This window comes from Crocuta crocuta, unplaced genomic scaffold, assembly GCF_008692635.1.
Source record: "Crocuta crocuta isolate KB4526 unplaced genomic scaffold, BGI_CrCroc_1.0 scaffold35, whole genome shotgun sequence".
In the NCBI taxonomy this organism is placed as follows: domain Eukaryota; kingdom Metazoa; phylum Chordata; class Mammalia; order Carnivora; family Hyaenidae; genus Crocuta; species Crocuta crocuta.
The window spans coordinates 6,934,133-6,955,533 of record NW_027530625.1 but is presented as its reverse complement, the minus strand read 5'-3'; the positions used below and the strand labels follow the sequence as shown (position 1 = coordinate 6,955,533).

Below are 21,401 nucleotides of genomic sequence, written 5' to 3'. Positions count from 1 at the left end.
AACAAAACACAGACGGGCTGAGTTCAGCTGACCGTCCCTAGGCAAGTAATCCCTCAGGACTTTTTGCAAATCGTCATTTGTAAAAGGTGAGAGTGGACCCAAGCTCCTCTCAATAAAGGTGCCCTCACTTGCAGGCTAAGGTGCTTTGGGGAGGCAGCTCTTGCATGTGCCTCACCTGCTGAGCCCACACAGGCCTGCAAGAGCCCAGGACAAGGCCGGTGCTCCCAAAGCTGTGCTCCGGTCGGGCACTGGGCCGGCCCCGGGGTAACTTGGTGCAGCAGACCACCCTGGCCCTTGAGAAACAAAGTCTGAGGAGAGCAGGGGGAAGCTCCAGGTGAGGAGTGACCTGACCTCGTCTCCAAGCCTGGGGGTGCTGGGAATCCCACCTGCACCCCTCCGCAGTCCGAGCCCCTGCCCACTGCCTGACCTGCAGGAATGGCATTAAGAGGAGAAACAAGTCTGCGATATGTGTTTATAGCACTAAGCCAGTGGCCATGAAGTCAATCTGGGGATCATGACAAGCTTTATTAAAAAACTAAGCCTGGGGCACCTGGGCGGCTCAGTCAGTTGAGCATCCGACTTCGGCTCAGGTCACGATCTCATGGCTCATAGGTTCAAGCCCCGTGTTGGGCTCTGTGCTGACAGCTGGCTCAGAGCCTGGAGCCTGTTTCAGATTCTGTATCTCCCTCTCTCTGTGACCTTCCCCTGCTCCTGCTGTCTGTCTCTCTCAGAAATAAATAAAACATTTAAAAAAATTAAAAAAAAAAAACTAAGCTAAAAAGCAGTGTATATATAGTAAGAGTATTCCATAAAGCCTTTTACTTCAGCTACATGTGTTTTAATGTGCGTGTATCAACTGATTCTGATGGAAATATTGTGAGTGGTGTTTTAAAAGTTTGAAAATAACTTGTTATCATCCTTAGGATAATCTCACGAGGTGGGTAGATCTCCATGTCACAGGTGAGGACACAGAGGCTCAGCGAGGTTAAGCAACCTGCCCAAAGCCACACAGTTAACAAATGGCAGAACTGGGACTCAATCCCTACCTACTCTACCACTTTGGAGCCCCCATTTTCAAGCACACGCCATCACGGCACATGAGACAGAGATCCAGGTTCAAGTCCTCCCTGTGGCACTTCTCGGGCATCTGCCCTGGGTCTAACCACTTCTCCAGACCTCAGTTTCCTTATCTACATGAAAGGGAATTCAGGCCTCAGGACTCCTTTCTTATTCTATCCGGGGGCCCCACCTCCATCTCTAAACTCTGGCAATCGTTCAACTATTCTCCATTCCAAAAATGTTATATAAATGGGATCACACAGTATGTAACCTTTTGGGATTGGCTTCCTTCACTCGGCTGAATTACCTGCAGGTTCATCCATGCTGTTGAGTGTACGTATGAGCAGTTTATTCCTCTTACTGCTGAGGAACGTTCTGCGGTACTGATGTGCCATTTTGTTAACCATTCACCTGCTGAAGGACATCTGAGCCGTTTCCAGCTTGGAGCTGTTACAAATAAAGCTATGACAGGGGCACCTGGGTGGCTCAGTCGGTTCAGCATCTGACTTCAGCTCAGGTCATGATCTCACAGTCTGTGAGTTCGAGCCCCACGTCAGGCTCTGTGCCCACAGCTTGGAGCCTGGAGCCTGTTTTAGATTCTGTGTCTCCCTCTCTCTGCCCCTCCCCTACTCATCCTCTGTCTCTCTCTCTCTGTCTCAAAAATAAACTATAAAAAAATAAAATAAAAAAAAAAAAAGGAACTTCCTTGGGTGGTTCTCACACCCAGTCAGGGTAGAGAGCCAGTCAGCGGCACACGGTTCTTAGGAGGTTGTTGAAAAGCTGTAAATCCCCTTATAATTTGAGCTTATATGTGAGCTTCGGCTGTATCTCTGCTGCAGCATGGATGCTACAGGTTTAGCTCATTCATTTCTGCAGACAATGCTGTCCTACTGTGCGCTTATCTAGCTAGCTGAGCCATCTGTCCGACCGGTCAGATCGTACTTTGCCGGGGGGGGGGCGGGGACCTCACTTCCTTTTTCCAACTCACACATACATGTTATTATGCACCCATATATATGACTAGCACTCACTTCTCAATTCTAATCCTAAAATGGGCGGATGAATGGAGGGGAGGGGAGACTCCGTGAGTCTCTGCTGTAAGTTGTGACCTGAAGAGAATCACAATCGGATTCTTCCCCGTCAGTATTTCTCACCAGGATTCTGATGCGTTGCTGCCAGTGGATCCCTGCCCAGAAGTCCGGAGTCCTGCCTCCTGAGGCACCCGAGGTGATGTGCCACCGTAGACCAAGGGGAAATGTGAGCGGGGACATGGAAAGGAGGAGGGCATGGTGTTTCTTCTAGCGCAGACACAGTTCTCAGAGAGGTCCGCTTCAGCGCACGGGGTGTACACCGCGGGGGAGCTGGAAAGGGCTCCCGGAAAGCCTCCCCCCACCAGCCCACCTGACCCCGGGAAGTCTCCACCCTCTCTGCCTGAAGACCACTGCTGGACACTCTTGACCCCCACCCCGCCCCAGGCCTCGGGCACTAAGGGGGAATGCTGGCCTTGGGGAGAATACCAGCATGTCTGAGATTCTGTTTCTCTCTTTCCAAAATAGACACCCCGGTCCCTGGAGGCCCCAGGCAGAGGCAGTGCGGGCCACGGGCAGTGGTCCCCATGCCCAGGCCGCCCGGCAGCAGGAACCTGGGGCTTCCCCGCGCCCCAGCACTGACTGGCACCCCTAACTGTCTTCCTCCTCGCAAAGCCTGCATTTAAACAAATCTTCCCTCCTCTTTCTTGTTTCTTCCTCCTCTTTGTCCTGGGCCACGCATGCGGACACAAAACTCAGCCACCAGGGCCATAGAGATACGCTGTCGCCATCTTCCTGGAAGCGGTTTGTGTGAGAGCACACTCAGGAATTCTGCGTTCACACCGAGAATGCCAGCCTAACATGAGGAAGTACAGCACTGGGGGCGCCTGGGGGGCTCAGCCAGTTAAGCATCTGACTCTTCATTTCGGCTCAGGTCACCGTGGTTCACGAGTTCGAGCCCCATGTCAGTGCAGAGCCTGCTTGGGATTCTCTCCCTTCCTCTCTCTGCCCCTTGCCCACTCTCACACACACTCTCTCTAAATAAATCTTTTAAGAGAAAAAGAAAAAGAAAGTCCAGTACTATCAGGGCGATGGCACATAAACCTCAAAGACACCGAGGTCCTGGGGGCCAGCTGCACAGTCATGCTCCTGGACACCTGGATGGCCTGTGGCTGCTTATAAGCTCTGATGACAGAGCTGAGTAGGTGGGACAGAGCCCATGTGGCCTGAAAGTCTAAAACAATTTACTGGATGGTCCTTTTTTAAAATGTTTAAATGTTTTTATTTATTTCTGAGAGAGAGAGAGAGAGACAGCGTTGAGCAGGGGAGGGTCAGAGAGAGAGGGAGACACAGAATCCGAAGCAGGCTCCAGGCTCTGAGCTGTCAACAGACCCCGATGCAGGGCTTGAACCCACGAACCGTGAGATCAAGACCTGAGCCAAAGTCGGGTGCTCAACCGACTGAGCCACCCAGGTGCCCCAGGATGGTCATTTTTTAAAAAATAATGTTTATTTTGAAAGAAAGAGAGCACACATGTGTAAGAGGGGCACAGAGAGAGAGAGAGAGAGGGAGGGAGAAGAGAATCCCAAGCAGGCTCTGTGCTCCATCTCACAAACCGTGAGATCATGACCAGAGCCGAAATCAAGAGTCAGATGCTTAACCGACTGAGCCACACAGGCGCCCCCTCTCCGTGTGGTCCTTTACGAAAAGTCATGCCAACCACCGATTCTGATTAAATTCGCACTTCTCCAACCTTTTAGCTAATAGTACTCTCTTCGATCTGGAGCTTGCTTTCCATAAAATTTTCTCAACGCTAATCATAGGCCCTGAGAAGGAAGAGCTGAAGCATCATGTGTTTTGTGCTCCTCCTGCACAAGGGAGGTGAGGGGGGCGCCCGAGGGCAGGTCACAGCCTGCAGAGCTGGGCAGAAGCACGCGGTGTCTGCAGAAAAGGAGATGTGTGTCCTAGGAAGGGGACAAAGGAACAGCTTCAGGAGTTCAGAGCAGTGTCGTCTGGTGTGTGGAAAGGGGGGAGGTGGGGAGAGGGGAGGGAGGAGGGGAACAGGAGGCAAGAGGAGATAAAGAGGCGAGGCGCTGNGGGGAGCGGGGAAGGGCAGGCTGGGAAGGTCAGGATCTCCTGGTTACTGGAAGCTGCCCCAGGCCTCAGGACAGAGGACTGGAGCCGGTCGGACTGACTCCAGCAAGCAGCCTCTGCGGGAGCAGGGAGGACGCACCGAGGGCAAAGCTGCCGCAAGGGGGCCAGGAGGAAGAGGCCGCCCCCCGGGGACCAGGAGCTGTGGGTGCTGAGTGAGGATGCGGAGGGCAGCCCGGCCCCAGGCCCCGGCCCCCGGCCGCGCTCCGCAGGCACCGCCCTGAACACCAGGCAGCCGGTCCCTTCCCGCCACAGGAGCAGGTCTTGTGCCGTATTTTACTCTCCTATCCATACACCTGTTTGCAAATCTCCAAGTCCTGCCGAAACCCTATGCTGAGCTCCTCGGGCTCACTTCCGACTTGAAGCACTTTTAAACAGATCCAAGTAACACCTCCAAAGGCTCAGAGGACTGAGCTTTAACCCCCAAAGGTGAAAGAACCCGGCTTCCCCAGGAAAGTCAGAAAGGTCATGTTGCCAAAGACCTGATCTGGTGAACTTCCGTCCAAAAAATCAAGCCAAACCAAACAAATGAAAAACTGCAAGCCCTTTGGACACCTTTGCTGCCCAGGGGGGGATGCAGAATTCCTCCTTGTTGTCTGTTTTCCTAAACTCTCATCTCACAAACATCACAACTGTGACCCCGTGAAAGCTGTCTGGGCACCATGAACCTCACTTTCCTTGCTGGGTCCCGTTCATTTACATATTTATTTATCCAAGAGAAGAGAACCACCCAGTGACCTTCTCTCTCTCTCTCTCTCTCTCTCTCACACACACACACACACACACACACACACACACACCAGTCAGAAGACAACCTCTGTGTGCCCCAAACTCCAAGAGCTCGCTCTCAACGCGACAGCAAATGCCACAGGTGGAGACGGAGTTGGAGGAAAAAACAATCTGCATAATTCTGCTGTTTGGAAGGTGCTCAGCAGAAGAGGATTAACTCTCAAACCTTCCTGCCCAACGTAAAAAGCCTCAGGGAAGTTTCTCGTTCTTCGCACATTCTGTTATGTAAGATGGACAGCTGGCCCCACACAGGAAGGTTCTTCCTCGGTTCTTCCCTACTGTTACTAGGCCTCATACTTGGAAGAAGAGAAACCGTGTTCGTTTTCGGATTCCAAGGACTCAGTCTCACACAGGCAGACATGGAAAAGCATACAGTCCTCCAAACAGGTGAAAATACGCAACACGTGTAATCAGCCGGACTTCCAAGCGCGATTCTGGACTTCCTGGCACCTCCCTAGCTACACCTGCCTGCTCTTTATCAACAAACTCAGAGGCTCTTGTGAATTTCTTTTTTTTGTTTTAACAGTTTTGTGCTTTTTTTCTTAATGTTTATTTTTGAGAGAGTGAGAGACAGTGTGAGCAGGGGAGGAGCAGAAAGAGAGGCAGACACAGAATCTGAAGCTGGCCCTAGGCTCTGAGCTGTCAGCACAGAGCCCGATGCGGGGCTTGAACCCACAAGCCGTGAGATCATGACCTGAGCCGAAGCTGGACGCTTAACCTACTGAGCCCCCCAGGCACCCCTTACAAATTTCTTTAAATGGGTGTCCAGAGGATTCACGGAAGAAAAAAGTCTGCCAGGGGACAGTGGTTTCATCTGCAAATATCTAGGTGCTCTTTATGCAAAGGACACGGGGGACCGCCTGTCCTGTGTGCAGAGAGTTTACGCTTCCCCGCCACATGGGGGGTGCAGGCAAGGCGGCGAGTGTTGAAAGGTATTGATCGTGATTTCTGGAAACAGTGGGCCAGGGAGATGGTCCATTACTGGGGCGTGTGCTCAGAGCCAGACGGCTTAGTTTCATTTTTATATTGATGTCCTGTAAGGAGAACGGAAGCAGGACTGCCCTGGAAGGTAAAACGGTTACTCTGCATCACAGCTTTTCACAAAGGCAAAAATGCAGATAATGCCGTCAGTCACATGTGGGCTAAGAACCGCTAACACCAGTCAAACAAAAGGATCACAGGGGACCATTCTGGAGCAGCCATTTAAAATGGCCACTGGGTGCCTGGGTGGCTCAGTCGGTTGAGCGTCTGACTTCGGCTCAGGTCGTCCGACTTCGGCTCAGGTCGAACTTCTCACGGTTCGGGGGGTCAAGCCCCGCATGGGGCTCTGTGCTGACAGCCAGCTCAGAGCCTGAAGCCTGCTTTGGATTCTGTGTGTCCAGCTGTCTCTGCCCCCACTCCGCCCATACACACTTGCTCGCTTGCTTGTTCTCTCTCTCCGAAAAAAACGTTAAAAAAATATTGTACTATTTTGTCACCTGGTTCCAATGGCCCTGGGGTGGACCTCGCGCATGTGTGTGTGTACTCATAAACAGTTTCCTGGGGCTTCTGGGTGGCTCAGTCCGTCAAGCATCTGGCTCTTCATCTCAGGTCGTGATCTCATGGTTTGTGGGTTCAAGCCCCGCACTGGGCTCTGGCAGTGCGGGGGGTTGCATGGGATTCTTGCTCTCTCCCTCTCTCTCTGCCTCTCCCCCACTCACTCTTTCTCTCTCAAAATAAATAAACCTAAAACAACAAAAACACGGGGTGCTTGGGTGGCTCAGTCGGTCGAGTATCCGACTTCAGCTCAAGTCATGATCTCACAGTTTGTGAGGTTGAGCCCCGCACTGGGCTCTGTGCTGAGGTGCAGAGCCTGCTTGGGGTTCTCTCTCTCCCTCTCTCTGTTCCTCCCCGACTTGGGTTTTCCCTCTCAAATAAACTTAAGAAACAAAAAAACCCACAAAACACAAAAAACAATGTAGGCAGAAAAGAACGTTTACACCAAAATGAGCGCAGCCCCCTTAGAATGCTCACAGTGTGAAGCAGTCCAGTTATTCCAACGAGGTAACCACACTTAAAAACAATGGCAATCTCCTCCGTTTAGAACCTTCCGAGACCCTGGAGAAATCAGTCTCACCAAATGACTTTCTCTACATATACCAAAACACACGCTTTTGTTTTTTGTTTTGTTTTGTGGAAAAGGAAATTACGCCATATATCCTGCCGTACACCTTGATTTTTTCCCATTTAATGATGTATCACAGAAATACGTGCACACATGTGGCTGACAGAAGGACGGAGAAGGCACTGGCTGGCCTACTGCGTGCATCTTCGTGTACAGCCTGGTGAGCTTCAGGCGCCCTCTTACAGTCATACTTTGCAGGACACCAAATGTGAGCAAGGAAGTCCAAGTTCTCTGTACAAGCACATCGGACAGATATGCTTTGCTAGGGTGCTGGTGTCAGGCACGTGGATTCCAAGCGGTCTCAAACTCTTTCGGGGCTGAAGTAGGGTACAGAAACCACCGCCAAACAACACATGCATGAATGAAAGGCGGGCGCTTCTAGAGAGAGCCTGCCGTAAAATGGGAACAGTGAAAAAGTCAGCCGACTAAAGCAAGGTCACTCCCCCCGCCCCCCACTTCTCTCTCTTTAAGGTCAGGGTGTAGCCACAGGCTTCCTTAGAGCCATGCATCAAATCTTAGCTTCTCTCTGGAAAAGAGTGGGAACTGCAAGTCCCACATGCGTGTCTGAAGAATGGAGGGTTAAATCAAACAAAATTCTCGAATCGGTCAAATCACTTCCAAACTGATGCACAAAGGCCACGTCTTCACCTCCGAGCCCAGCTGAAAACGTTCCCGTATTATCAAGGCAAATAAGAACTCAAATGCTGGAGAACTGCAGGGAAGCATCGACCCCAATCGGTCCCCTCAACCATGCGTCTTCGGAGGGACGCCGGGGGCAGCTGGCATGCAAACGGCTGACACGCGGCTCCGGCTTCACTGGCAGGTTCACTACCATCTGAAAGGCAGAGACGTTCCCGCAACTTACCTCCGTCATCCAAGGGCCGTGTCTGTACTCCGTATCCATACACTGAGGGGTCCACTAGAGGTGTGGAATTATTCAAGTGAGGAATTGAATCAATTTTAGCAGCAATCTACAGAGAGAATCAGATTTAAAGACTCAGTAACAAATCCGGGCTCCTTCTGAGGGAGACAGCCGAGAGCTCTCTACCCTGCTTCTCCCCCTGCCCTACGTTAAAGGCAGTGTCCCCGAGAGGACACTTTTCACTGCCAATTGAGTCTTCTTTCAGCCTCAGTTAACAATGTGTCTTTAGAAACAAAATACTTTGCAACACGTGTCTTCTAAAATCAGTATTTCTAAGCCAACGCTTGAAAGACAGGTACAGTGCATTCTAAGAAAAAAGGCAGGCCATCAACACGAAGAACTTCGTTCAAAAGGTTTTGGCACATGACGCGCCTGGGTGGCTCTGTCGGATGAGCGTCTGACTTCGGCTCAGGTCATGATCTCACAGCTCATGAGTTCAAGCCCTGCGCTGGGCTGACAGCTCAGTGCCTGGAGCCTGCTTTGGATTCTATGTCTCCTTCTCTCTTCTCTCCCCCTCCCCCACTCACACTCTGTCTCTCAAAAATGAATAAACGTTAAAAATTTTTTAAAAAAAATAAAGGTTTCAGCACAGGATTCCCTTAAGAAACCAATTCCCAGTACTATTTCAAAGGCTGCATTTGCTTAAACGTGACCGCTCGTTAGGAAAACATCCATCCCATAACTTTGATGCCTATTAAGTGATGATGTCATCTCTGCAGACACACAAACAACAGCGAGCAGCTCCCCAATGGGGGTGTCCGAGCAGCGGGGGGGAGGGCTGTCTGTCCAGGCTACCGCAGAAGGATTCCTGCGCCAGAGAAAGCAAGAGACCTCTGAGAGTGACTTCAATTTTCAATATTATTGGCTTAAAAAAAAAAAAAATCATCCAGCTACTGAAGTGTTTCTCCCCAGAAACAAATGCTGTGAGGAACATTTTTATCTACTTTGTTCACAGGAGAAAGTTAAACGGAATCTTTCTGATGAATCAGCTCTTTATCACTTAATCGAAGGAACATTTACAGCAACTGCTCTTGATCTCNAAAATCTTAAAAAAAAAAAAAAAGAAGAAGTCGGGGTGGACTAAGGGGCAGACAGAAGGGCTGTCCCCCAGAGTGGGGCCTTCGGGGTAGTTCTGGGCTCGTCCAAATGCACCCAGAAGTCTGAGAGCTTCGGGGACCAACATAAATGCCTTAAAACAAATTAAAAAACCCCAAGATGACCATGACACTGAAAACCCAAGGCAGGACTCAAGCGTCAGGGACCCAGGGGTCAGGTGTCTCCCTCCGGCCACTAGTCGTGTGGGCAAGCCCCTCCTCCCTCTGCAGCAGCCGCTCTGGACGCACCAGCACTGGCCGCACAGTTTGGGCTAAGCTAACAACATACTCTCGGGGCACCTGGGGGGCTCAGTCGGTTAAGCGTCCGACTTCAGCTCAGGTCATGATCTCACGGTTCGTGGGTTCGAGCCCTGCGTCAGGCTCTGTGCTGACAGCTCAGAGCCTGGAGCCTGCTTCAGATTCTGTGTCTCCTCCCTCTCTGCCCCTCCCCTGCTCATGTTGTCTCTCTCTCTCTCTCTCTCAGAAATAAATAAAACATTAAAAAAAAGATTTTAACACACTCTCAACACAAAGGAGCTCTGGATACTAGAAAGCCCTTCACAGACAGCATGACTGAAAATGAGGCAACTCGTCCAACAAATGCCGAGTGCCTACTGTGTGCCGGGCTCTCTTCCACGCCCCGGGCTCCTGTGGTGAACGAGAATAACCAGGCCACTGCTCTCTGCGTCAGCAGTTGGTGGGGAGTGACAGGTCGTCATGCTGGGCAAGAGGCGATCATTTCAGCTGGTGACAGGCATTATACTAATAAGAGAAGATAACGAATTATGCTAATAAGAGAAGATAAGTGGGTAGGAGAGCTACCTGACACCTGGTGATCAGGGAAGGCCACTCTGATGTCTTTAGATCATGGGAGCTAATGCCTAGCAAATGAGGAAGAGCATTCCAGACAGAGGAAACAGCCCGTACAAAGGCCCTGAGACAGAAGCCAGCCTGGTAGGTATGAACACAGAAGAGAGAGGTCAATGTCACTAGAGAAGAAAGAACTAGATGACACAAGCAAGGGCTGGTTGGCCAGGGCTCCAGGCCATGGTAAGGGGCCTGGACTTTATAGGAAGGGTGACAGGAAGCAGCTGCAAGGCTTAGTAGGGAAGTGACATGGGTACTGATTTACTTTTCCAAAAGATCGTCTTGACAAGGAAAATAGATTCTAAGGAGACAGGAGTAGGAAGATAATGTAGGAGCTATTCTAGGTCAGGGGTCAGCAAAGTATGGCTGGTGAACCTCCGGCTTTTGTAAAGAACGTTCTACTGGAACACAGCCACATGCATTTGTCGAACTGCACGGAGACCATATGGGGTCCAGGGCCCACATATATCACCTACTGTTTGCGCCTTTACAGGGAAAGTCTGCCGACGCCTGTCGAGGTAGAGATGATGGTACCCTGGATGGGGGCTTGTTTAAAAATATTATTATAAGTAACTTACAGTAACAAGACTGCTGCCAGAAACCCAACCTCCTATATCCAAGGGGCCATTTGCTATAAAACAAAATACGGTACAAACCCTGCCCAGTAGCATTCTACCGCTGTCTTGCAATCTCACTTTCCCTATTTGTTTTGGATAAGCTCGGGGAGGTTGGCTACTTAAAATCCAAAAGTATACTTTTAACGACGCAGCTGGCCAAACAGGTGGATTAAGAGGTGAGAATACGGCAGTGGCCCCTGCCCCCGGAGACCCTCGCATCGGCCGTAATAAACTAAGTGGTAACTGACCGACGGGGGGGTCTTCAGGATTACTGGCCCAGAGAGGGCCCAGACTGCTCCCAATTTAGTCAATCACGACGACCCCAAAACATAAAGAAAGGGGGACAAGGGATCATGATTATCAAGAGTCCCCCAACAGAGTACATGTCAAATCACCCCCAAACACAGACCCCCAAGACATAAACTGGCACATTCCCTGCTCCCTTCTGATGACACCTCTTAGCTTCCGCATCTTTTCACTTCCTTCCAAAGTAGCTAGAATGTGTTCCTGAGTCTTGGGCCCTCCTTATAATCTCTACGGTTAGGTTTCACATGTTGCTGGAATGTCATTTTTTCCCCCAAAGCCGATATGCTAAAAATGTCACAATAGTTTCCTGTTCCTGGATTTGATTAAAGGCTCAGGCTCTCAGATTTGTTCTTAAGTCATGTTTACCTCAGTTATCTATAATTTGGGAAATTTCCACTAAGAGAAAAGCAGTGCAGAATACCAGTTAAGAGGTGTAGCCCTGAAGTCAATGGGCTGCACTTGAACTCTGGTTAAACAAATGTTAAATATGAGTTTGACAATACAAGATACAATTATATCACTGACAATACCTTGTATGTATGACAACATTCTGTATAGAGACAGTGTACTCTTTTCTTCATACAAATGTAACCTTGTTTCAAGAAATGCTTTTATGAGTCCACTAAAGGAGTTAAAATTTTGTGAGTGTTTACTATGTGCTGGGTACTCTGCAAAGGGCATTTTAAATACGCTCTCACTCCTTCCTCACCGTGATTCTCTAGGAGGCTGGTATTATTTCCATTTTAAAACAAGGAAAAGTGAGGCTCAGAGAGGTTTAATGCTCTGCCCAAAGTCACACATGTCACAAGCGGAGGCACCGTACTTAAGCCCGGCCCACCCAGCTCTAGTCTGTGCTATTAACCACAGCACTGGGCACCTCCCTTCTTCTGCCTAAAACTTTCTTAAATGCATCTCTCTTCCCAAAGACCTAAGACCCAGTGATTTCCAGGGCACAGAGCTCAAGCAAGTCCTCACATCGTAACTGATCGTTCTGACGGGAGGTGAGGTACATTCTCAGCTAGTTACGGTGTAGGCCAGGAAACCCCAGAGCACTGAAGCCAGGATAATCCAACAAAACCAAGGCCAGCGCAGAGCTTATCAGAGAGCATGACCTTGAGGGGAGTTTGCTACTGATTTTTTACCACTTGATCCCCTTTCCCACTCTTTTGGAGGGAGACAAGGAGGAAAATCAGTTCTCTTGCTACACGTGCTGTTTTAGGCGCCATAATAAGGTGAGATACTAACTAATGTCATACTCACTTCACCCCGACTCCGAATAGTTAGCAGAAATGGGAAGGGGAGCACTGCACTAGGAGTCAGTCAGTCAAGAGCCCTGGTTTTCCAACCAGTTCTTCCAGGGTTAGGTGAGACCTTCAATGGCCTTGCTCCTTGGGGCACTTGCCTGTGAAGTGCAGAGACAGACTAAACCAGTGTTTTCCAGGGGGAAGTACGCAGGCATTTTCGGGAGATGCAAGGATAAATGTTTTTAAACTTCTGTATACAAGTATTTCTTAGTTACCTTCCACGCGTGGCAAAGTTTTTCACTTATGATAGGGATTAGACTTCCTTTCAAAAATATTTTAAATGAACCTGAATTTTAATAAGATCAAAAAATACTAAGTAAATACACACTGAGGGTCAGATCGTGAAGGCGGATATGCACATCATTCAATTTAGGAAACAGCGATGAATTATTCCCTGGGGCACAACTCTGCGACTAAAATGCTCTGACAAGGTTCATAATCCGAGTAGTTTGCCTCGTAAATCCAAACAGGAAGCTGTAACTATCTCCGCAGCCTCACGCGTATTAAAACACTATGCCGGGGGCACTATGCTGGGTGGCTCAGTCGCTGAAGCGTCCGACTTCGGCTCAGGTCACGATCTCACGGTTCGTGGGTCCGAGGCCCGCATCGGGCTCTGTGCTGACAGCTCAGAGACTGGGGCCTGTTTCAGAGTCTGTGTCTCCTTCTCTCTCTGACCCTCCCCTGCTCACGCTGTCTCTCTCTCTCAGAAGTAAATAAAAACATTTTTTAAAAATTAAAAATAAATAAATAAGACACTATGCCAAACAGGAGCAGGCAGAGCCCCCTGAATGCCGGGACAGCCACACCCTGCATCCACGGTACGGCCGCCGTTGGTGGTCACGGACCCAGTGAGCACAGGCTGAGGGCTCCCACCACCTGCCAGGGAGCAGGAACCCAGCTTGCCCCCCGGGGGCCTCTGCTGCATCCCCATCCCGAGTGGCCCCCGCCGAGGCATCGAGAATATAGGGGCTGGACCTTACGTGCCCGCTCCGCACGGCAGGAAGAAACAGGATGTCAGCCACGCAGTGGGGCCCAACGGCTAGGACCACGTGCCGGATGGCAGGGCCTGGGGTCAGGGTGCGCAGGAGCAAGTGCCGCGCCCCAAGAGGCCCCCAGGGGAGCAGCGGCGTATCAGGCTTACTGCCCCCCCGACGGAGTGCCTGACTGGTGCCCTCATCTCGTCCCCACGGGGACCTTACACGGTCGCTACTCTTCTCATTGCCGTGGGGCTGGGAGCGTCCACCCGGAACTGGAGCCACAGGGAGAGGGACGGACAATGTAAAGCACCTGGAACAACATCCGGCACGAAGTAGGAGATAAGAAGTGTTTATTTTGATATTTTATTCAATAATAATAATAATAATACAGAAAAGGGCACAGATCATAAGTTTACAGCTCGTTCAATGTCCACTTACTAAAATGCCTGTGCGACTCGGGTCAAGACCAACAAACAGAACATTACGGGTACCATCACCCCCTTCAGTCACTACCTACCCCCAACTCCCAAGGGGGGCCTCCTAACTTCTAATATTAGCTATTAAAAAAAATTACTACAACCACCAATGACCTTCATTTTCCAGATGACGAAACTAAGGCTTAAAGAAGTTCCTTTAACTAACTGCCTGTCCTCTCACCCAGCCAGCACATGGCAGAGCCAGAGCCTGAATCCAAGTCTCTTAACAGGCACTTCAGTGCACGACAGCACTCCCACACCCACGGGGACACAGCCCGACTCCGGACGCCTGACCACAGACGGTACCGAACCCCCCAGGGCTTGTTTCTTCCCGTACGTATACGCGTTGATAACCAGGTTTAACTTCCACGTTACGTATAGTAAGAGATGAACAATATTAAAAATAAGAGAATTGTCTAACAACACACTGTGAAACAAGGTTATGTGAATGTGGTGTAGCCTGCACTGTGCCCACTCTTCTTGCGGTGACGGGAGGTGAAGGGCAGAGGTAAGGGACAGAGGCGTCGCGCAGGAGCGTTAGGCTACTACTGACCTGACCACACGTCAAGAAGATCTTTTGCTTCTGGACTGTGATGGACCAGGAGTAAATGAAACCCCATAAAGCAAAACCACAGATGGGGGGAGGGGGCTACTGAACTCTCCCCTGGGATTTCGCGACCATCCCACGAGAAAACACACATGAAGTCCTTGCCTGGCATCTAGCACAACAGGGGCTCGATGAATGCTGGCTATTGTCGTGAGAGATGGGGCCCTGGCCGATCCCGCCCTATTTATTGGCATTAACCAAAACAAGGAATTCTACAGGCCAAATAAGACTCAGCTCTTCGTGGTAGCTTCTCTGACAACTCCATGGCACCCACATTTGGGCAGAAATAAGTACTCCCTTCTCTATGTTTGCAACGCATGTTATAAACGACCTTTGCAAAACGTAATTCACTGACACCGTTATTGGTTATACTGTGTCCCCGCCACAGGGAGCTCTTTGAACAGGAGCTTTGTCTCAATCCTCTTAGTACCGCTAGGCCCAAGGATTTTTTTAACTGAGAACTCTAAGGCCCAGCTGTAAGAGAATTCACGAACCTCCTGAAATGACATGGCGGTGGTGAGGTTCAAAGTTGTCAAGAATCTTAAAAAGGTCCATGTTCCCGAAAGTTAAAGCACAACTTCCCTAACGCACAGCAAAGTGCTTGACACGCGGAAGGTACCCCTCAAAGGTCTGCTAAGTGTAAAGCGGGTCTGGAGAAGCCCGTCGGGAGGCAAAATGCTAAGATGCTCTAAGGCGAAATAACGCACCCTCTGGGACCTCCAGCAGAGGCCCTAAAGAGGGCACGTCCATTCCCCACCTACCCTACGTCCCAGCGAATTCCACCTGCGTCCTTTGATGCTCTGTTCAGATTCTGACATGTGTCAGAGATGGAAGATTAGGCAGCCACCTCTGTGAAGGAATCGCATTTCCTCAGAATGCGGAAAACATGGTCCAAGAATGACTGCGGGTATGAACCCTTTGTGTGCCTTTGAGAAAACTGCTTTATTTCCTTTTGGCTCATTATGTTCAAATATACGATAGATGAGGATTAGAACCCAACTACTTCCCTTGCGGGCTGTAAGGACTAAGCCCGCAAGAAGAGGAAGCCAGCCCCAGCCTGTCTTATCTTTGTGCCGGCCCAGCACCCAGGCACCAGGCCCATGGAGTCAGAGATCCTCAAAATACGGCAGGCAATTCAAATCCCGTCGCTACTTCTATTAATGCTACTCAGTCTTGCAAGTGATTTGTTACCATCCGGTGTGAGGATAAAAGTATAGTTTCTGTCTCCAAAAGAAGTTCTGACTATTCTTTCCCAAGTATCTTTACAAAAGAACACCAGAGGCAACACATTCTCAAGAGAGGGGATTCTTAACAGAATAAAAGGGGTGCACCGAAAGGCTGGGGGGAGGGGGAGTCTGAACAGATGCCCAAGATAACATAACGCAAAGCAAAAGAACCAGAACGGTACGGTCAATTTTTTTTTTTCCAGCTCCAACTAGATGTCAGCTCTGAAGGTTTGCAGGCTTGAAGGAACTACTGGCATTATCTAGCTTAACGTTTCCGGAAATGCAATTGGAGAATATGACTTGGTTTTATGAAAAGGGAGTATGAAATGACATAACCTCAGGGTATTTACAATGCACACCTCAAACTCTCGTAGGACTTAACACACACAAGCATGTTAAAGGTTCCGAAAAGTCCTGCATTTAAAGAAGTCAATTCACCATTACTTAACCCCGTATTCCCCAAACGTATCTGTCCATGACCGCACTCCCACGGAAGATCTATGAACAGCCTGTTGATCGAGTGTTGGGAACGGCTGGCCCAGCCTCAGGTCATACAGCCACCTGTAGGAGACCCAGGTCTCCTAAATCTCCACAAACACTTCTTTCCATTAAAAATTTCAAATAAAGGGGCACCCGGTGGTTCAGTCGGTTAAGCGTCTGACTTTGGTGCAGGTCAGGATCCTGTGGGTTTGTGGGTTTGAGCCCCACGAGCCCTGGGCTGACAGTTAGCTCAGAGCCTGGAGCCTGTTTCAGAGTCTGTGTCTGCCTCTCTCTCTCTGCACCTCCCCTGCTCACGCTGCCTCTCTCTCTCAAAAATAAATTAAAAAAAAAAAATCTTTCCTTTAAAAAAAAAAAAAGAAATTTCAAATAAAACCCAGAAATGGACTCACAATTTGGAAAAGGCTGAGGGGGGAAACTTTCTGACTAGGCATCCCAGTGCCAACCCAGACAGCCAACGCCCTGTGTAAAGAGGTGGCTGCTCCTAGGCTCCCGCTGAGTACCGCCATTCTAGAATGTGGGAGCCGTGTGGCCAGACTTCTTCTAGAAATCTCAAGTTTTACGGGACGTCATTCTAGTTTCTAAGCATTGGCATCGTGTGGGTCCCACAAAGGATGCCTGCAGCGTCCCCCCCTCCCCCCCATGAGACTTCTCCAGCCCGTGGGCCACCAGCTTGAGGGCTCTGGTCTAGGCAAATCTGTACTTACAGAATAAATGGGACGTCAGAAGAAACCACAGTCGGATGATACATTTGGGCTACCAGATTTTAAAAGAAAGATAAAGAAGTCTCTACTGAAAAGGAGAAAAACCTTAGAAATGTCCAGGAGTACGTACGTATTGCGCCTTTACTATTTACCTTCCAATACCAAATAAGAATTTCGGGGCTTCGGGGAAAGTGGTGACCCGAATGAGCTGTCACATCACCAAAACCCTTGAACAAGGACTCGCTCTTTACCGGGTACTCTATGGGGTCCTACCAAAGACAGAACAGCCCAGTGATTTCCCGCAGACACTGGTTTCTTCAAGCGTCTGATGGGGCAAAAATGCATGTACATTCAGGAGTGGGTCCCTCGTGAAATGAAGACCTGAGTTATTCAGCCTGGGTGTGTGTGAGGCAGTCTCAGCGGAGCACAGCTTAAGTCGATGGGAGCACTCCACACACTGGCCATGAGTCAGAAACATCATACACTAAGGAAGCGAAGGCAGTCTCTTTGTGGGAGTGACCAAGAGCCAACGAACAAAGGCTTTTTCGTTTAATGGTGGACGTACACCCTCGTAAAGGCAATTTAGTGCATGCACACAGCACGCAAGCCAAACCATCCACTGCTCAGGCTCAAAGTGGGCGACGGCAGCACGGGCTGGCATTTTCCGGAGGACCAAGGAAATTCTGAGGCCCCAAACTGATGAACACTTCCAAAAAAAAAAAAGTATGGTAAAGAACAGCTTCCAGGCCTACCGGACTGTCAAAAGGCCACTTCCGTACCGGCTCTGCAGTGGCCCGGTCACAATCATGAGGGTGCAGGACCATCGTGACGCTCAACTCCGACAGGCACCAGTCACACCGTACTTATGCGAACAGAACATCCCCCCAGTGTGCCACACAGAGGCACTGACCACGTCTAGGTCGACCCAGGAGCTTCAAGCCCCGAAAGGCATCAGCAGTGAGGCAAGAGAGCTTCTATTTAGGGGCTGACTGACAGGCAGGGGGCCCAACCCGGGGAAGGCGCTGGGAATCCGCAGTACCCCACGGCGCCACGCAGTCCCGTTAACACGCAAATGCGCGCACTAGATGATGGACGCTACTCAACCCCTGGCAGTGGGCTTTGGGGGGTAATTTTTGTTTTTAGAAGAACAAACCCGACAGAAGTGATCTGTACGTACGCGTCCATCATGTCCACGAGGACGTCTGGTAGCCCAGGCAGTCAGGGCAGAAACGCAGCGTGGCTGGAGAAGGGGATGGCCGAGGCCGGTCTGACTTGGAGTCCGCCTCTCACCCTTACTAGGACCCTCCTGCTTGCTCTAAACAAGGTTAACACTTTCTTTGTGCTGACCTGCCACTGAGTTGGGAGGACTGAGCACGCTTTCTGAATACCCGGCAGTGTTAGATCTTCATCCCTAGGGCCGAATCAGACCACACTTGGATGTTCGGATGCTTCCCTTCAGAGCGGCCATACAACTCGCTCATGCCAAACACTCTTAACTCTCTGCTGGGAAAAAAATTTTAATTTTACACAACCTCAGGGACCCCGTTTCGATCATCAGAGGGAACTAAGTAACAAGTGGTTGTTACTGGTCCCCTTTGTTGGTAAGGGTCCGAAGGATGCGCAGGGGGCTTCGAGATGCCAGGCAGGAGGCCGAGTGGATTAGGTACTGGGCTCCACACACCAGACTTAATAGAAACGGCAGGTTCGAATCCCAGCAGGGTCAGTTTGGACTTTACTGTGATCTTCTGGATAAAGCGAGCACATGACAGNGGGGGGTGTGGAGGGAGGGAAGCTGTGGGACCCATTTAAATAAAGAAATACACTTTTATTTCCAGTTACTGGAGAGGAAAAAGGCACATCTCTGCAATACGCTGTGTATACAATGAAGCTGAACCATCACCGTCTGGATGCCCGAATAATTTGAGCCCCTTTGAGGTAAGCTTGTCTATAAAGCATACAACAGTTGCAATTTCTAACATTCCATTCTTGCTCAGTGCGAATCTATAAATAAACCTAAAATTACCCACCAACCTGTTTCTTTTTCTTTAGATTTTTAAAGGCCATCAAATCCTTGGAGATAGTATCGACCTCCAGCTGTTAATATTCGGAAGTAACACACTTACAGCACTGTCTCCCGTGGGCTTATTACTATTCCAGTCAATGGTGCATTTCAGAGCTGGGAACATTTCCAGTGAAGTTTTCTTTGCTAGTAGTAAACACCACTGCTTCAACAATCCACATTAGGTCAGCATTTAACAGAGGGTCTCCCTCTCTCTTGAGCAGGCTGTCCAAGAATACGAGTTCAACCACTGGCCCAAGAGAAGCAGCAAGTCTTCTCAATGGTTCAAAATTCATTTTATGTTCAACTACAGGCCTTCTGCAAACTGAGGATCTGAGCTCTTTAGGGCAGTGACTATAATTCTTCCTGGACACAGAAGGCCAACAGGTGCTTGTCACATATCAGCACAAAGCGAAAGCCATTACTTATTAGTAGCCAGTGAGAAACAAAGTTCAGGACCCTGTACTGTAGAGGAGAGCAGTGGAACACGCCGCCGGCAAGCAGAGTGGTGGAAGGGGAGCTGGATGGCCAGTTCATCCATTACAGCCACTGGTTGGCTCTGAAGTCTAAGTAAGATGGATACTCACTACCGGACTGCTTGACGCCTAGGCAGTAAGTGACAAGTCATCAGATAAAATTTGAGGTGGAACCACAGGTTTGGAAAGTTCTGGGATCCAACAGAATGTCTATAGAAGCATCAGTATTAAAATGAAAAGTCAGTATCTGGGAAACAGGTAGGGTTCCCTCCCCTGGAATACTGGAAAGAGATGTAAAGACCACATCTTCAAGCGACCAAGTGCAGAGACCTTCTTCTAACACAATGAGTCCTGTGGCTTTCTGTTAGGAATCAAGCAGTAATTAGTTATAGCCCAACTTTTAAAACTGTCAGTTAGTATGCCTACAATTAAATAGGAAGAGATGCTGCATCTACGACACTCAGCAGAAAAGGTTTAAGTGTCAGAGCTGACTTGTAAGATTTACACACAATACAAGGACATTTTGTTTGCTCTAAGCACCCTGCCAGAGGCCAGAAGATTCCTGGCAGGTCCCATATTCATTCTCCTGGGAAGCTGGCAACCTCTTAAAACCCAGTTTATTTAAGTCTGACAAAATGCAGGACATTGTCAGATGGTAAAGTTTCACCGTTGAGATGAGTCCGTGTCACATTCTCCCCGAGGGAGGAAAAACTATTGCCCGTATGGGATTTCTACGTTTTGTGGAGCCCCCGCACCTAGTTAACATCTTCCTCTCCCCCCTGTCCAAGAGCAACTTCAAGAGTAAAATACCCTCGAACTCCTTCCACTCCCCCCTTGGAATACAGGAAGTCCGAAGACGATGTTTTCCAAGTTTTAAGAAGCTGCAGGGCCCGAGACGGCCGCTCTCTGTCTATACCCGGGTCCTCACCGTCAGCTCCCCAGCCCCCTTCCCCTCGCGAACCCCAGAAGCCCACGCTGGATGCCCTGTAGGTCCAGCCCGGGCGCGGGGGCGCGATGGGGCCAAGCGACCCCGGCAAACCGTCTCCCAGCAGCTGCACCTAGGAGAGCCGCCCGACAGGCTGGGCCTGGGCGTCGCGGCGGCGCTTCATCCCTCGGCTTCCCCGGNCGTACCTGCCGGACCCGGTGCAGGGCGTCCACGAAGCCCTCGGCTTTCATCCCCACCGGAGCGCTCTGCCCCTGCACCAGCTCCGCCATTACCGCCCCCGCCGCCGCCGCCGCTCAGCTCCCCTGTCCGGCCTCCAGCTCCGCTCGGGGACCCGTAGCCGGAAAGGGAAAGTCGCCCCACTTCCGGCGGAAGGGAAGCCGGGACGCTCGAAGCAAGNGAGGGCGTGTCCAGCGCAGGCGGCCGCTGACTGGCTTCGAGGAACAGGTAGCTGTTCCCAGACGAGCTTTGGGCCCGGCCCGTCGGTGGTGTCGCGACAGGCCCTTGAGGCTCGGATGTGGCCCGAGGTGTCCAGCTGTCGGCTGTTTGGAAACCCAGGGAGGAATGACGTGGTTTTCCCAAGACAGCACCCGAGCAGCCCTGGTTCCCTAAAAGCCTGACCCTGGCAGTCTCTCCCAGGAATGGCCAATGGTTTGGAATATTGTGACTTGAGCTCTTTGAAATGGCACCGCGAGGACCCACAGGGAGGCTGGAAGGCAGAGGGGGCAGCACCACAAATGTCCGTTCCCCAACATGTGCAAAGAGCACCCGGCCTGAGTTCAGATTGCAGGAGGACCTTACCTGATGACCCCGCTCAGGAAGGACGCTCCTGCTGGAAAGCCAGCGTGGTGTGCTCTTCCACACTCCTTCACCAAGTCTGGGACCCTGGGGAAAGAAGAGATAGAACAGGACCATCACCGATTCCATGCCTGCTGACTCAGCAGGAGGGCTTCTTGGAATGCTTAAGTAGCTTTCTCTTAATGGTACTAGCTATAGATACTTCAAAGCAAGAAAGAATCTTCTTCGCGCTGGGACACACGGAGCCTTTGAGGTGGATCTTACAAAGGAGCGAACAAACCTCCCTGAAAAGAAACAAGGCTTAGAGGCTTTGACACATCGTGTTAGTGGCATGTC

The 21,401-nt window shown here is 50.4% G+C and overlaps 1 protein-coding gene across 2 annotated transcripts in view; it reads right to left on the bottom strand.

Annotated features, from left to right (window-relative positions):
* FUBP3 (far upstream element binding protein 3) overlaps positions 1–20,593 on the bottom strand; it is a 50,086-nt gene extending 29,493 nt beyond the window's left edge. For both annotated transcript variants that reach the window (XM_077768393.1, XM_077768394.1), the window contains exons 1-2: positions 20,456–20,593; positions 8,057–8,162 (exon numbers count right to left, since the gene is read on the bottom strand). In XM_077768393.1, coding sequence (XP_077624519.1) covers positions 8,057–8,162; positions 20,456–20,539 — 190 coding nt within the window. In that variant the 5' untranslated portion in view covers positions 20,540–20,593. The remainder of the gene's footprint in view (positions 1–8,056; positions 8,163–20,455) is intronic.
* Positions 20,594–21,401: the final 808 nt, after the last annotated feature.